The 16996-nt window shown below is 46.8% G+C and overlaps 1 protein-coding gene across 1 annotated transcript in view; it reads left to right on the top strand.

The window, feature by feature from the left end:
• The first annotated feature begins 7316 nt into the window (after positions 1 to 7316).
• The window catches only part of SDC2 (syndecan 2), a 60053-nt gene continuing 50373 nt past the window's right edge, over positions 7317 to 16996 (top strand). Inside the window, exons 1-2 of the mRNA XM_035893906.1 lie at positions 7317 to 7406; positions 9059 to 9148. Coding sequence (XP_035749799.1) covers positions 7317 to 7406; positions 9059 to 9148 — 180 coding nt within the window. The remainder of the gene's footprint in view (positions 7407 to 9058; positions 9149 to 16996) is intronic.

Here is a 16996-nt window from a genome sequence, read left to right on the forward strand (position 1 = left end):
CCCGGGCCTGCAGCTTTCTCTTGGCAGCTCTGTCTCATCGCCTGGCTCCGATTACCCTCTCGTTGCAGTTCACATTACATAATTCTTTTGGGTTAAAAACCACTTGTTTCAGCTTCGTGCCGGGCTTTCCACTTGCCTCTGTCCCTATAAAACCAGGGCGACAGGCGGAGCAGGTGCCAGAGCACTTGGCTATGATAACGTAGCACAGCCATTCTCTGTAGGACCACGCACGGAAAGCCTCCTACCCCAGTACAGTGCTCCCAGCCAGAGCGCTCGGCAGTGTGGGGAGGCAGCAAGTGGGTCGCGAGACAATCTTTTTGTTAGTTCTGTGGCCTACAAGGGTTATTTCTTTCCTCTTCTTTCCTCCTCACGCTCATTTCTGTGTTTCCAAATCATCCGTCTGGCTTCTGGTCTTCAGTACTGCTCCTTCCAGTACTAGTGTGTGCGCTTCGCGCTCAGCATCAGCGATTGCCCCCGCATGGGTTTAAGGATGTGCGTAGGCATTTGGAGGTTTTGCAGGTCTTGGCCCCGAATCCTTCATGGGCACTGCCCATATGGACCCTCGTGGTCCATGAGGAGCCCATTAGCTGCTGTTGCCTTTGCCTGAGGAAGGCCTCTCCTTAGCTGCTTGCAGATGATATTTTGGTCTTAGATAGATTCTACCGAGTACGTAAATCCCTGATAATCATGGATTGTAACATGAAAGAAAAGGTGAGCTTGGTTTATTTATTAAAGACGTGCCTGAAAGGTCTGAATGCTAAAAAAAATACCCTACTGCGGTGAATCACCTGCCCCTTGGTGTCTGACAACCCTTAGGATGCTTCCTGTACTCAGCTTCTCTGTCTTCACATTTGCTCTTTTATGTTATTTGTTTCTAATGGGGTGTTCTGTTTTCCTGCTGTTAAGGACCCAGCGAGCCTAAGCAATGCTATTTCTGGCTCCCGCTTTGACTCGGGGCGAGTAGCACCCTCTTTCTCTCTCTCATCCCTGCAGACGGGTGTGCCTGTAAGACCCGGTGCCTATGTGAGGTCCTATAGATTTGGCCCAAGCAGAGTTTTCCTCCCTTTGCTTCACCGTGCTTCACTCACCCACATCAAACAGCACTGAAACTGTTGCTGGGTTGGATTGCAAGCCTGCTGCCTATCAAGGAAAGAGGACACACAGATCTGGGTTCTAAGTATCATTGCTGGCATCAGTTCAAACAGATTTCATGTCAGCTGCTTTCTTCCTTTTCATAGGTTCTGCTCCTCCTTGAGTAAGTTATTTGGGAAAGTTTGCCACCTCTTACGACCTTTGAATGTGATGCCAAGGCTATCCCGTTCTGGGCACAAAGACAGCCACCGATCATTTGTACAAGAAACGTCAGATCCAGAGAGCGCCAGCTCATCGCCCACTTGACTGCAACGAGAGGCTCAGGGCTTTGCTGTGTTCTTGGGCACTTTGGGCTCATCATGTCTTGTATTATTGGCCAAATCTTAATGGAGAAAGGCATTATTAGGAGCTCTTCTCCCCACGTACATCTCTTTCCGTAGCCCTGCTGGTTGTGCAAGTCACCTGGAAGACTGATCCCATGCAGAAATGAATGCTTGGGAAGCGCTTGGGAGCTTGTTAAGTGCACATATCTTTAATGGTGCCTTGGCAGCCATAGGCTGGAAATTTTTTTCCCAAGATTGCCAAACTTGCTTTTTGCACAGCTCCCATCTCTTTCTAATTATGACTCTTCCCTAAAATTCCAGTAACTCCATGGCACATCCCACTAAAAGGGTCCTGCAAAGCCCTGTCTGTGCTCTGTGCTACTCCTAGCTTTAGAAATGTTTGTGTTTGTGTGAAGTCCTTGACTGCACCGTCCAAATGAGCCAGAGCCAGGAACACAGGCTACAAATCCAGAAGATTTATTTCACCCTAGGAGAGACCCAGAGCTGAATTTTCAAATTTGGTGGACATTTGGGTTATAGTTGGGGCTTTTCTGTAGTTGATAGCCACATTGCACATGCTACACGTGAGGTCCTCTCGCACCCTTCCAGCATACAACACATTTTATGAAAAAAATGGCCTTTGGTGGAGTTTGTCCCTTAATCCCACCTTAATCCCACTCCAGCCTCGTTTGGCTTGACATCGGGGTTGTGATCAGGTGGCCGGGTGCCCGTCCGAGGGCTGGGGGGACTCGGGGTGGCACAAAGGCAGCGAGGTGATCGCTGCCTGACAGTCTGCATCCGAAACACCCGGGCCTGCAGCTTTCTCTTGGCAGCTCTGTCTCATCGCCTGGCTCCGATTACCCTCTCGTTGCAGTTCACATTACATAATTCTTTTGGGTTAAAAACCACTTGTTTCAGCTTCGTGCCGGGCTTTCCACTTGCCTCTGTCCCTATAAAACCAGGGCGACAGGCGGAGCAGGTGCCAGAGCACTTGGCTATGATAATGTAGCACAGCCGTTCTCTGTAGGACCACGCGCGGAAAGGCTCCTACCCCAGTACAGTGCTCCCAGCCAGAGGGCTCGGCAGTGTGGGGAGGCAGCAAGTGGGTCGCGAGACAATCTTTTTGTTAGTTCTGTGGCCTACAAGGGTTATTTCTTTCCTCTTCTTTCCTCCTCACGCTCATTTCTGTGTTTCCAAATCATCCGTCTGGCTTCTGGTCTTCAGTACTGCTCCTTCCAGTACTAGTGTGTGCGCTTCGCGCTCAGCATCAGCGATTGCCCCCGCATGGGTTTAAGGATGTGCGTAGGCATTTGGAGGTTTTGCAGGTCTTGGCCCCGAATCCTTCATGGGCACTGCCCATATGGACCCTCGTGGTCCATGAGGAGCCCATTAGCTGCTGTTGCCTTTGCCTGAGGAAGGCCTCTCCTTAGCTGCTTGCAGATGATATTTTGGTCTTAGATAGATTCTACCGAGTACGTAAATCCCTGATAATCATGGATTGTAACATGAAAGAAAAGGTGAGCTTGGTTTATTTATTAAAGACGTGCCTGAAAGGTCTGAATGCTAAAAAAAATACCCTACTGCGGTGAATCACCTGCCCCTTGGTGTCTGACAACCCTTAGGATGCTTCCTGTACTCAGCTTCTCTGTCTTCACATTTGCTCTTTTATGTTATTTGTTTCTAATGGGGTGTTCTGTTTTCCTGCTGTTAAGGACCCAGCGAGCCTAAGCAATGCTATTTCTGGCTCCCGCTTTGACTCGGGGCGAGTAGCACCCTCTTTCTCTCTCTCATCCCTGCAGACGGGTGTGCCTGTAAGACCCGGTGCCTATGTGAGGTCCTATAGATTTGGCCCAAGCAGAGTTTTCCTCCCTTTGCTTCACCGTGCTTCACTCACCCACATCAAACAGCACTGAAACTGTTGCTGGGTTGGATTGCAAGCCTGCTGCCTATCAAGGAAAGAGGACACACAGATCTGGGTTCTAAGTATTTGAAACATACTTTGAAGGAGAAGGATTATGTTAAACAATCTGTTTAATATATGGAATATATTAAATGTGACACCCGCGAGGAGCAGACCCCTGAAAATCTGGTAAGATTTCAGTGGGGAAAGCAGCCTGAAAATCAATGACACGGCATGTCCAGAAGGTGGATCTGGAAATAGCAAGCATGGTAGCTGTTGCGAGGTATCACCTTCCTGGGACTGGGTCACGTGCAGCAAGAACGATCTGGACATGGCCACCTACCATTCTGGGGACAGGGGTCCTGCCGCTTCCCAGCACAGAGCCAGGGATCTCCGGGGACACACGTTTGCCTGGGAGAGGTTGGGAAGGTGATGAGTGAAGGATTGCTTGTGCCAAATTATTTTATTTTCTTACATGGCATTCCTTTTTTGATAGGAAGGCGACCAGAGCGGGAACCGAAGGTGGCTGGGATCTCAACACCACCCGTCGGCTGAAGCGCTCCACAGAGCACAGGGCAAGCAAGGTGAAAGGCGTGGACAAACATTTGCCTGGGAAAAACATCTGCCTGGGGACTCTCCCTGGGCTCTTCTTGCCCCCTCTGGGGCAGGGGTCCTCTAGGAGGGATAGATTTTGCTAAAACAAAAGAGACCCTCACGGTCCTTGTGGCCATTTGACTCGGGCTATAAAACACTGTCTGCAGCCTTCTGAATGAAATCGCATGCGGTAGTTTGCAAGCGAGGCTGATATATTTTGCTTTCCTGGTTATTGCTGCTTTCCCATGTCCAATGACTGATGTAATATATGGACACGTTCAGCGGTGGAAACATGCTGGCATAGGCGAGTGTATCGGGGCTGAGGCTCTGCAATACCACCATTTTCCCCAGTTGAGAAATACCATGGGCTAGTCATAGCAAGACTTCTTGTTTTGGCTTCTGGAGCGCACATTCTTGGGGCTGTCAATTCTTGCAATATTTATTTTGAAGACGTAGCTCCTGGATCCATGGAATGAGGTGCGAATCGCAGCCCCCTCTTTCTTGCCACCCCCTCACCCCTAAAAGTTTCTAGTCTTCTTGTCGAGGGAGAAAAGTCCAAAAAATTGAACCGCGGGGTGGAAAGCCAAATGGGGATCCGAAACAGTCTGGCATTTGGGGATATCTCCCTTCCCCGCGATTTTTTACTCCCCTCCGCTCCCGCCCCCCCCCGGTCCCGTTTTTTTCCGACACCCGGGCTAACTCGGGGGGCTGGCGCGGAGCAGCGGTGCGAAATCCGGCGGCAGAGCGCTGAAAACACGCGGCAGCGGCCAGATTTCCCTGGAAGAGAGGGAGCCTTTCCACGTCCCCGCTTTTATACCGGGCCAGCCCTCGCCCGCTCGGCCGGCGGCGCTGCTCATGTTTTCCACCCTGCAAAGCTGACTTTGTTGCTGCTCCCAGCGTAAACACCAGCCCTTCGATTGTTGCCAGGAGGCTTTCAGAGAAAAGGCTACTTTCTCTGGCACAGCACCTAAGGTGTTTACATTGAGTTGCAAAGGAATGATAAAGCATATCATTATAATTACAGAAACAGGCTTATTCTGTAGATTTTCCCTTCATGAAGCAAGATGCCGACAGAGCGGTGCTCTTTCGAGGACTGAAGCGTCAGGGGCTCCTCCACCATTGGGCGTGCTGCTCCGTAGCAAGGTGGTGGCAGGTGAAGCTCGGGCTTTCAGTGTGCTTGGCCCTATGGGTGGCCGTGCCGCCCATTCCCTTGCAATCAGCTACTGTCTTCCTCCCCTGCACGCGAGGAGGAGGAGCTAATCAGGGCTGGATGCTTCATTTGTAGAGGGGGTTCTCAGGAATAAGGTTTTAGCACATGTTTATTCAGATTAGTCCGCCTGTAATTGAATGTGTTTCACTGCTGCAGGGTTTGTTCCTTGGGAACAACTCTGGAATAATTAAATAATAAGAGAGAGGAGACAAAAAAGCTGTGGAGTTAAGTGAGCTTTGGATGTGTGCTGTCCCTATGCTTTTTTGAAGCCCCAGTACATCATAAGCCAGTTAGGTTAGGTCTGGCATATGTGCAACTGCAGTATTTTCTAGTGGGGTTTTCTCAAAGCTCTTGAACAAGAACATTTTATGGCATGAACAGATCCAGGAGTCCTAACTGAGGATGAGAGCGTTAAAGGATACTCAGCATTAGTTTTCTCTTAGAAATAATATTATTGCTTACAACTGTTTATTTTCCAGTAGTGTTGAAATGCTCCACAGTCATTTGGCTGCAAATTGTGATGATATCTTTACTTGAACAGCACCAGCAATAGCCTAGCTGGCTTCCGTGGGACCACTGACAGAGTAAGATGCTACTGAAACCGGCTCAGAGCATCAGTGTGACCCATTGGATGGCCTGCCCCAAGGATCTTAAACTGCTAAAAGCAGATACACGGAAGAACGTGTAACTAAGACAGGGAACAGACAGGTACAGAGAAGGCAGGGCACTGGAATGACACCACTTCCGGAACAAAGACAGGAACCGTTTAATAATGGCTAACTACTTTTCAGAATTGCGGGGCGCGGGGGTCGTGCCGCCGTCCGCGCTGCTTCCCAGCCACGAGTGTGCTTGCTAAGCGGGGCCCGCTGCTTAATGCCATTAACTCGGTTGCGGGGATTCGCACCTCTGGAAAAGCCGCTCTCCGGCGAAGCGCTCCCGCCCGTCGGCGGCAGGGAGCCGGGGAAGCTTGGCCAGGGGTTTTTAGCCTTCTCCATCGGTGGATCTGAGATTGTCCTGAGGGAAGGGGGCGTGCAAATGACACGGTTGCAGTCTTCGGGCAAATATTAGGAAATAACAAAGCGAGGTTTCGGTGCGAAATTAAAAAACCATGACAATTTAATCCAATTAAAATGAGCTGCTCCACTGAACTAAATAATGTCACTAGCTTGGGTTAACTTTTGAAGTTGTGTAGCTATTGTATAAAATTAGCCCAGTCACAGCCTTCATGAAATCTGGCTCGTCATTAGGGATTTCTAAGGATACAATTGCAAAACACTTTTCTTAAGGACTAATTAAAAAAGGGTTGTGTAGAACACTGACTCCTGTTTCCGCTAAGTATAACTGCGCTGCAGAAACACCCTTGGCTAATGAGCTCCAATATACTTTAATTTTATAGAAATGCTGTTATTAGAAAGTTCTCTGATGGTGTAGTAACTATTAAACTGCCACAGTAATTACTGAAGTATTAAGTTTTATGGGGTTTTTGCCTTAGGATGAACACGCGGCGGCAGCGTGAGGGGGGTTGTCGGGGTGCACCGGGGCAGCGCAGTTTGAGGGGCCGGGGGGAGAGCAAGTGAGGTGGCCGGGAGCCTGCCTGGCCCTGGTGTAGCACCCTTGCTGCTGCCAGAAAGTTGTGGAGAGATTGGAGAAGTAAAAGGAGGGTGGGTTTTATCCTTTTCTTTCCCCTTCCCGCCCCCCCCTTTTTTTTTTCTTTTCACTGTGTCTGGCAGCAGCTACATGGTCCCTTAAGGTAGGATTTTGTAGACTGGTCTCTGGGAAAAGATAGATGCCAAATCTGTCGTCTCTGTAGAAGGCTGTCCTGGTCATAAGAGGAATTTTATATGGATGCTTAAAAAACCTGCTACCTCTCCAGAGCACTGTGAAGTAGTTTTAGCTCTAAATTTCTTCTCCTTTGTTTGATTCTGTGATTTATTATTATCATCTAGGCAAAGCTGTAAGGTAAAAATCTTGCTTCCGATGAAGCAAATTATCCAGGAGGTTTTTTGAGCAGGGGAGGGGAAGGCAGCAGGAGATTTTGTTGCCTCAAGCAGGGAGTTCCCTGTGTTTGCTTCACGTAACCAACAAACCCCTTTACTGGGGCAGACCAAGCCATGTTAAAAATGTGCTGGAAATGAGACCTGCGGCTGAACCTGGGAGCGGTTTGTCGGTGCTGGGTGCGTGCTCTGTGTGCCCTGACATGGGCTCTCACGCCGCGGATGCGCTCCGGTGCGCTGTGCCATCTCCCCTGGGGGAGCAGGCGTTTGGGGACACGGTGGGGATGCAGAGGGTGAGGGGGAGCCTGACCTGTTATGCTAACCCACACGTGGTGGCAAGCCTTGCCCACATCAAAGCTGTCGGATGGCAGCCAGGGCTTGCGGGGCGGTTTGCTGCCATCAGCGCAGCATGCGGTGAGACGTCGGATTCGAGTGGGCTCCGCTAACCCTGGCGGGCCTGGAAGGACATGGGGGGATTCAGGCTTGGCTGAATGGCAAAAAATACACTTTTTAGCTACCTTGAAGGTCTCCTGGTTTGCTTTTGGGAGAGGGAGCGACATGAAACCGCTGGGAAGAAAAGGTAAACTCTGTAAGCGAGAGGCCTGATGAGCCTTTTAAAAGGTTGGGTCCAGTCCTGACGATAGCGAGAGTCGGCTCTTGCTGACTTTAATAGCACCAGAGGCCCGCGCCAAGTATCCAGCTGTGCTTGCCAGCTCCCATTTGGAAGAGGCTGATAAACCTTTCCGTTTCATCCTGGTTCGCAGCAGTGGGACGAGTGGTTTTCCAGAGCTGGTGTGATGGTCGGTCTAATCCTCCCTGCGAGCCCAAGCGCGTGTTGGGAAACTTTGCTGGCTAGCAGGTTGTCCTGCGTACCACGGGGTTATAGTGCTGCTCTCTTAACCGAAGGTTAATCGCGGCCCTCCTCTTCCTCAGTGAGTTTCCTGGAGTCCGGAGATGTTGCTTCACATCAGCAGTGTGCGTGGGGGGTTGGTTTTTAGGCTTTCAGTAAAAGAGAGCACTGGGGCATCAGCATCAACTGGGTGGTCTTTCTGGTTCTTCTGTAAGCATCTGAGCACTGATTTGTTGGCATGAGTGTAGTTATTGAAGGATGATCCAAGGGTAACATTTGGTACATTTTTCAGAAATATTTAGTATTTTAGAAGCACAATGCTATAATTTTCCTGCATTTGTTTCTAATGGTTACTTTGCTTTTGGAATTTGGAAAATTAATAGTGTGTTGGAGAGGAGGAATGCTGGTTTTTTGAAAAATGCAGCTCGCCTTTGGAGATAGTAATTAGAGGAGAAGGGAGAAGGGCTGAAGAGATAGGTGGCATTTCAGATTTATATGCCGTGCGTGTGTCTCCTAAGCCTGTTAAATCTGCATTGCCAAGTAAGTTCCGAAGAAAGGTAGGAAATTTTTTTAGTCTTGATTTATTTTCACCCTTCCTTAACTCACGTGCGCTTTTTCTTCTCACTGTGGAATTAATAAATAGCCGTCCATTCCGTTGGTTTTTTGTGGCTTGGCAGCGCCTGGAATCAGCCAGCAGCATCTGCCATGGCTGCTTCCCTTGCTTTGGCTGAACATCTGGGTGCTCCCATCCAACAGCTGCCTGCACTGCCCTGCACTGGAAATTCAGGGGAGCTCTGGGTTTTGCTACCAGGCTCGGGTATTGCGATTCTGGTGCTGCAGTGAAGCCGCCCCTTATCTGGATGTTGTCGGGAGCCACTTTCTGGGAATAGGTTTCCCTCCCAGGTTAGATTATCTTTTAAAAATTAAAGAACAGATGATTCTTGACCTGAGATCAAACACTGAAGCAGTTTCTCTTTTTAATATCTTAGCCCCGAGGTCTGCATTGGAACTGACTTAATATTCAGCTGAGCCTAAAGTGCAGAGATGTTTTTGCTGCATTTTTTTCTAGATCCTTATCGAGGAAGTAGATGAGAGCCTCGTCTTCAAGAACAAGTCAGGACAAATATCTCGGGGTTTGAAGTCGGGTACTGGGATTGTGGTTCTTGGGCAGATGATACCTCTGTGGTAGGTTTGAGGCAATTGCTGCAGCTAATGGGATAAAGATGGTGGACTTTGGAGAATGAGCTGTAAGCCTTGGGTTTGTTTGAAGTTTTGACGGATCTGAGTCTCTGTGGTCCTAATCTTTAAGTGTAATCTCAGGATGACCAGATCAAGGCCTAATTTCTTGACTAGCAGAGGTCAAAGCCTAATTTCTTGGCTAGCAGAGGTGTGAGTTATGAAAAGCTCTGCTTCAAACACACAGCTGCGATCTAATTCCTCCAGAGAGGATGGTAGAGAGCTACCTGCTGTCCTTGGTGGGGAATACGGTGGTTTGGCAGGGAATCCTGAGCCTGGAGAAGAGCTTGTTCCTCCCTGCAGCAGCTGAGCTCCCCACGGAGCAGGCAGTCGTTTGCAGAGCTCTCCGTTTGCCCTGCTCTTCATGGCCAGTTGTCTTTACAAAACATCAAGCGGAGGCATATGGATGGCATTTATTAATTACATTATCTCACCAAATTGACTTTTGCCATTGACCAGTTCAAACATTTTCCTTATGGCAAAGAATTACAGGCTTTAGTAAGGCTCAGCGGCTGAACAAAGGGCTCTTGTCTAGTTACGGAAAAGTACTCTTTTGTCTTCTGAATAGATTTGACTGACCATGATTTTTAACAGAAATATTGTGTTTGAGGCTGGCAAGCTTATTTGGGGCCCCATCTAAGATCCTACTTGAGTGTAAGTCATAAAGATGCCCTCTGTGCTGCCACATTTGAGGGAGGATGCCCAAGTCATGAGCAAGCAATTTGGTCCACATTCAAGCTGCTTTGCTCTCCGTGTTGTAGCAAGTATGAGAGAATTGCTTTAGGTTGTTCTGCGAACAGCTTGTTGTTTGGTTCTCTTTGGTTCATGCTTACAAGATGATCATAAACTGCTATCTATAATCTTTTCAGGTCTAGTAATTTATTCATAGGTTGCATGGCGCGATTCAGTGATTTGGGAAGATTTCTCTTGCTTGCATTGAAGCATAATTTGCAATCTCTTGAGTAAAGACTGCATTAGTGTTTGACCCTGTAATAATGACAGTTCTCTGTATGTATGTTGTTTTCTTTATTAGCTCAGCCCTGAGGGATGCTTTCAAAAGCATACTAGATATTTAGGCAGAAATACAAAATACATGTAATCCTCAAAAGTATTGGAAAACTGATTGCAGTAGGAGAAAAAATAGCATTTAACAACAACTTGTTTGCAACAAGTACTTTTGCACTGAACAAATGATTTTTTGTTGACGTCTCAAGTAGGGGGTTCGTTTAAAGTGAGATAATGACTAATAGGGCGGTGATGAATCTGCAAAACTTGGCCTTGGCTGTAGATAGGCTATTAGTGTGTCATGTAAGCCGCGCTTAACTAAAGCCTGAGCTGGACACGCCATCTGAAATCACTATTTTTAGTTTATATATAAACAACTTCTTCAGCAATCTCCCTTCTAAGCTAAATTGTTTTGTTCTAAAGGTGAATTGATTTGGGAAAGTTCAAATAAAAACCTGTTTGGCTGTGTTTGAGTTGTGAGCATGAAGATAAATACACACTTTGTCCCCTTATTAATGGTGAGGAGACAGAGGGACTTGCAGAAGGTCAAACAGCCTGTGGTATACACAGGAACCGAATCCAAATGTTCAGAAACCAGCATTATGATTAACAACCAGAATGTATTGTCTGTATTTAAATATTATGTTGTCAGACATGTTTTGGTGCTGCTTGGTTAACCATAATAAAGCATAATTTTCTCTAGAGGTGCTTCCACACTAATGGAGGTCTCTTGTCACCTTTCAGATCTGTGTGAAGTGGCCCGTCCTTATTTTTTGAAGTGTATTGCAGAAGCGTGACTATAATGGTCTCACAGAGCTGTAGGGAACAGTGCAATAAAAAAAAAGAAAGAGCAATGTAACCTGGGAGGTGAAGTACTTCTTGGGGAATAGTTGGGTGCACGACTGGCGTGGTCTCAAGACTAAGGATGTTTTGAGAGAGAAGAAAAAATGCAGTGTGCTTGCTGCCACATGAATGAATAACCTAAGTCTTCCATCTCTCCTACCTTCTCCAGGACACTCTCTGGTATGTCTGCTCATGTCCCTCCATTAGTTACACAAGTAGAAGCAAGCTTTCCTCTTTCTCCGGGCTGAGCTCCATCAATTCCAGCTGTGCTGACTCGGCGGTATATGACCAGCCAAGCCCCATGTGCTTGATCTCTTTTGGCTTTAAGAGATGAGTTTTGTTTGCTTTTTGGGTGGGGGTCTGCAGGGGAAGGCTAATAATGGGTTTGAATACATGGCCTATCTTGCAGGCTGCGGAGAGGAGAGATGTCCAGGAGACAGATTCTTCCTTTGCAGGGTTGTTTATCCGTGCTCGCTCTAGATGTGGAGATCGCAGAATCAGTGTGTCACTTAAACTGATTACCAGGCAAAAGCCTCCACAAGGCCTTTCCTTTTGAATCCCTTTCAAGTGTTGCACAGTTCCACGTTCAAATATGCAGCTGCGGAGGTGTGACATTGACAGTGTTCTTATTATTTAAAATGGAAACCTGCGAAGGAAGCAAAGTGGAAAGGTGAGGCTAGTTCAAAGTAATGGAAATGCATCATCGTTGGCACATCTGAAAACTGAGCTTCTGTTGAATACAAATTTGTGACATTGCATAATAAAAATAGGTACGGCTTAGCCCTATAAATAATAATTGTGTATAATTCCTGCAGTGAGGATGTGATTGAACCAATGCTGCTGAGAAGCAAGATTCTGAGTTTTCTGTGGAAGGAGGGTTGCAGAACATCCAGGTCCTGGCCTGGCCGTGGGACTGCGTCTCCTCCCAGTGAGGAGCTCGGGGCAGCTGGTGCTTGGCACTGGTGGCAGTGCCAGCACGGTGAATGGAAGCAAGGAGAAGGAGCATCCATGAACAGGGTGTGTGCAATTTGGGTATCTTGTGTAAGTCTCGTTGTAAGAAGGTGAAAAGTTCTCCAGAACCGCTGTGGCAGCATACAGTGTTAGGAGATTAATGTTTTAGGATCATTAGTGACTTAAGTATCTGCAGCATGTGGAACTTGCAAATCTCTTACTCCATGGTGGCACAAGGGAGATGACTGGCACTGGAGGTAGGCAGGAAAAGTTACTAAAGTGCCATGTGTATCTCCTAAATTCTTGTCCTTGGTGGAGCTGTTTATAATTTCCCAGTCATGCGCTCTTTGATTATTTCTCATCTGTGAAGGCTGATTTTTTGGAAAGTAACATCTAAAATGCCATGAAATGAAACTTCTTGGAGTATGTTTGAAATTATGTGTTCATAGAGACTGTCTTCCTCAGAGGATTCAGCACAGAGCTCTCTCCAGCTTTTGCAGTTCTAGCTTGGAAGGTCTTGGAAACTTTGTGTGTGCGTGCACTTTATATAGATCTTTATTCTATACAGATCTCTATTTTACATATCATTTATTTTACATACTTCTGCGTGCGTATCTTTTATGGAAGGCAGCATGTCTTTCACGTGTCAGGAAAAGAAATGCCCCGCAGAACATGAGGCGAACTCTCAGTTAAATAAACAGAACCAAATTGCTCTCAAAATTGTCCTAATAATTCTCCTGGCCTGAGCTAGGATGGGAAGAGCAGCTTCTCTGACCTTACTTACTCAGGGGGAAAAAGCCTTAAACAGAAGGTGGTCTTTACAAATGGTTTTCCTCTTGTTTCTCCACTTGTGATTTAATACAGCAATTTTGTAACAGTTTTCCTCCCAAAGTATGATCTGATCCTCTGTAGCTCCCACAGGTGCTTTCGGTTTGGTTCTCCAGCACAGCCTTCCCTCCGCCCTCAAAGCCTGGTTGAAGGGACTCGCATGGTCATCGTTGCAACACGTGAACGAGTTGGAAAAATTTTGTTCTCAGGAGAAAAACTGGGAATAGTGGTTAGCATGGATTTGTACCTGACCTGGCCAGGCTGGGAGGTCACACCAGAACTGTTGTGAACCGAATGGACTCGGCTAAAATTGCCTGTCCCTGTTGTGGCTTGGGCCAATTGAATTTGCCTTTTCCTCCCTTTTGACCAAAAAGCTTTGGTGGACACGTCTGTCTGCTGCATGAAAACGTGGCAGAGGTTTCCAGAGAGTTTGGCAGTGAGCAGGAGGTGAGTGGCAAACCATGAGATGGTTTCTGCTCTTCTGGGAGGAGCTGTGGTCCTTCCCGCAGAGCAGCACAGAGAATCTGTTGGCATGCAGAGGGCATTGGCATGGACCGTAGAGAATCTGTTGGCACGACGTGAGGGCGTTGAAGAAGCGGCAACTCTGCAAACTGACCATAAAAAATATACTGATGCCATTTAACAGCCTCATCTCCAACCTAGTGAATCGTGTTTGGGATACCTCGTTGCTGCTTAATGGCCTGACTGTGCAGGGTTTGAGGGTGAGGAAAGTTGGTACCATGGCCACCTGTAAAAACCACACTTACCTCCTTAAAGCACGCAGGTGCTGGAGGAGGCAGGGCGTTAAAGTTGAGTATGACTTGCTGTCTCTGGTTGTGCTGCCTACTGGAAATTATTTTCTCTCTAGTGGCGTTTTGCCCAAGCAGCCATGCCCTGTTGAAGAACAGGGCAATGTTCTGCAAGGGGGTATCTCTGTGCCTTTGCCGAGGCTCAGGCTCAGTAATAAATAACCTTTCTGCTGGGGTGGGAGGGCAGCCGTGTGCCTGTGCCACCGTGCTGGGGCTCATCAGATGGAGGGAACTTCTGAGCTCCTGATAACGCCAGAGCATTGGTTCTAAAATGGTTTGAGACAGTACTCTGAATAGTATTGCTGTGCTGAAAATGCCACTTCTTGTCTGTTTTGTAACTGTAGGGCATTAGAAAGGGGAAATGACCTTTCTTTGCTTTTGTTCCTGCTCTTACTGTGATTCACAACCTGAAAAGCTTATTCTACCCTTGGCTGGTTTGGGGTTTTGTGCTTTCACTAATGCTGCTTTCTTGACCATATCTTTCCCACTTAACCAAGGGCTGGTGACTTGGCATCTTGATGTAGGTCTCCTCCGCTGGACACTGGTAATTGGTCTCCTGCCTGGTGGCATAAATTATCATATACCAAAAGCCAGATAAACTTAATAGCCATGAAGGTTTCCTGATACTTTTTTTGAGAACCATGAATCTTGTCTGTGGGTTAAAGGAAGTCTTCTGGGCTTGAGAGTATTTAGAAATGCTACCGAGATTGCATGCCTGTCCTTTTATTTTTTGTTTTTTCTGACCTTCTCTATCTGCATTGGAAGAATTAGGCAGCTTTGGGTTATGACAGAAAAAAATCTTAGTTGAGGAAAAAATGTGGTACTTCTGTAATATACAGAGAGGAGTCTCTGTGATACTTTCTCACCGTGTTACTTCTTGCTGTTTAACATCTGAGGATCTTCTCTTCACTGGCTTAAATGTGTAAAGGTATTTGACTCGAGGAAGACTGAGGAGAAAACTTCTGGCGGATGCTGCCAGTCTCAAAAAAAGAAGGTAGGATCCTTTGTCGTGAAGACTGTGGCTGTACAGACAGTCAGAACTGGCACAGTTCCCATGTAGTAGAGTAGCTCACATGGCATTTCTGTATTTGTGATCAGAGATGAAGGGGTCCTGAGGGAGGATTAGCAAGAGTATTTTGGGGGATTTCTCTGTAGCTTCGTAGAGGTGCAGAGAAAAAGCTAATCTCTTTCTTTCTCTCGTTATTTAATTCAGCTAACCTAATTGGAAAGCCTCCTTAGAGCAGTCTCCGGCAGCGAGCTGTAGCAGCTGTACAATTAGTAGTGTCACCTAACAGGAGAGCAAAACAAGGAGCGGTAGGAAACTGGAGGTGGATGTTTCTGTGTATCTTAACAACCCTCCCAACAGCCAAGCCTGCTAGAGTGAACTCAGCTGTGAATTTCAAGAGCTTAAAAAAACAAGGAAAAGTCTGACTTTTTAAAGACTTAAAATTCTGAATGCCTCCATTTTCTTACTGCCAGTCTTGTCATCCTGTTAAGCTCCACAAAAGGTAGATTTGACCCCGGAGTTACTGTTTTGGCTATATAGCCCCCTTTTACTCCTTGAAGCATTCCAGTTTGGGCTTTTGGCACTGTTGTAGTTAATTTACAGATTAATTTATTACTGAAATTTCACACAAACGTGGGGCCTGGTGGGCTCTATTGCCCATTCCTTGAGGTGTGAGCCATCAGGCTGAGTGGGGAAGAGGTGTATAATTAACTGCTCCATATATCTGGGGACAGTTCTTTGGCCTGTGGCCTCCCAGCTTGACTACTGGAGTATGCTTGACTTGGGGGTAGCCCTGAAGCCCATGAAGAGCAGGAGTTGGCGTGGAGGAGAGCATCAGCCCTGGGGCTGAGCGTGCTCCGGCAGGGCAGGAGGTGACAGAGCTGGTGGCAGTGATGCTCCCTGGCTGTGTGGTTCAGGGCCATAGGTAGGCACTTTCTAGCTTTTTTCCAGCTTTCCAACTTGGCACTTTCCAGCTTCATATCATTAATTACCGTGATGCTGATGTCATTTAGCCATACATATATATTCAGGGAGTGTTTAGTTAAGAGTATGTGTGGGGCAAGTCATGATTCCCCAATCTGTGCGGAGTTATGTGGTCGTCATATTTGAAATGTGTGACCCGTGGTCAGAAGGGATGGGGTTTGGAAGCGCTGTTAACCTAGTGGCCTGTGTCAGGGACTGGAAAATGTAGGCTATTTATAATTATCCACAGGTGGAGAGGGACGCAGCAATGCACAGTACTAGTAATAATTATCAGCAGCATGGAAGTTCATCTCTTAAGCTGTTGGGTCTAATGCACTAAAAAGTATTTGATCTGAAGCCTGGTACAGCCTTCAGATGGAGCCGTTCAAAGGCGTCCTGACCTCATTTTGCTGCAGAAGTGTGCGAGCCTTCCTCATTCCCCTAATTTTTTGCAGAAGGTTTCAATGATAAAGTCTTCATCCCCTACACGTGCGTATATTTTACCGCAGAGCATTTGAATAAAAGCAGCCATTACAAGCCAGGTGGTAAATATAGCATGCAGCTTAACAGAAATGACCTTCAATTAAGCAGAGGCGGGCCCTTCTCCCGCGCTTTGCAGTTGTCAATTAGCTTTCCTTAAGACTTTTTTTTTTTTTTATTTGCTGGGCCTTTTTATGACTAATTGCAAAGCCTGAAGTGCAGTGCTGGCCCTGAGCGTACGAATAAAGACTTTGTGTTATGCTGAACATCTCTAAAATGTGAAGCAGCTTGTAACTAAAAGTTTGCTTTCTTTTCCAGGGAAATAAATCATTAAATTAGAAAACATCGGCCACATTATCAGTTAAAGCGTATAGCGTAAGCAGTTTGACTTTCCTTCGGATAAATCAAAGAAGATGTAACGATGTTATGCCTTAATGGGCTTTTGTCTTCAAAAGAAAATGGGAAAAAAAAGCAGTCTGTCTTTCAGCGGTGGTACGGCAGAGCGTACGGCAGCGATGGGTAGTGCTCCATGTTATTGTCTGTGTAGCTGTAGGCTGTTTTTATCAGAAGATAAAAACAAACAGAGCAACCTGAACTGAGGGCTTTTAAATTCTGTCTAACCTGTCATTTGTACGTTTTCTCATGCCGTTATCACCACAGCGGTGGCATAAGACTACCGGTTTCCTACCAGAAATGGCGCTTTTTGTTCAGCGTGGGTTTTGTGACTTGCGCTATTTCTGAGCAATGCTGTGCAGTACATGGTAACTATAGTGCACTTAATTGTAATTTGTATCTTAAGTTCTTTATTTGCTCTTTTTCTCTGATCTTTGTGCTTCCAACCTCATTAAACTGATTTTTTTTTGTTGTTTTTTACTTTTTTTCCTTTCTCCCTGCTGCTTTTGTGCAGGCAGG

This window comes from Egretta garzetta, unplaced genomic scaffold (assembly GCF_000687185.1).
Source record: "Egretta garzetta isolate BGI_Z169 unplaced genomic scaffold, ASM68718v1 scaffold154, whole genome shotgun sequence".
NCBI lineage: Eukaryota > Metazoa > Chordata > Aves > Pelecaniformes > Ardeidae > Egretta > Egretta garzetta.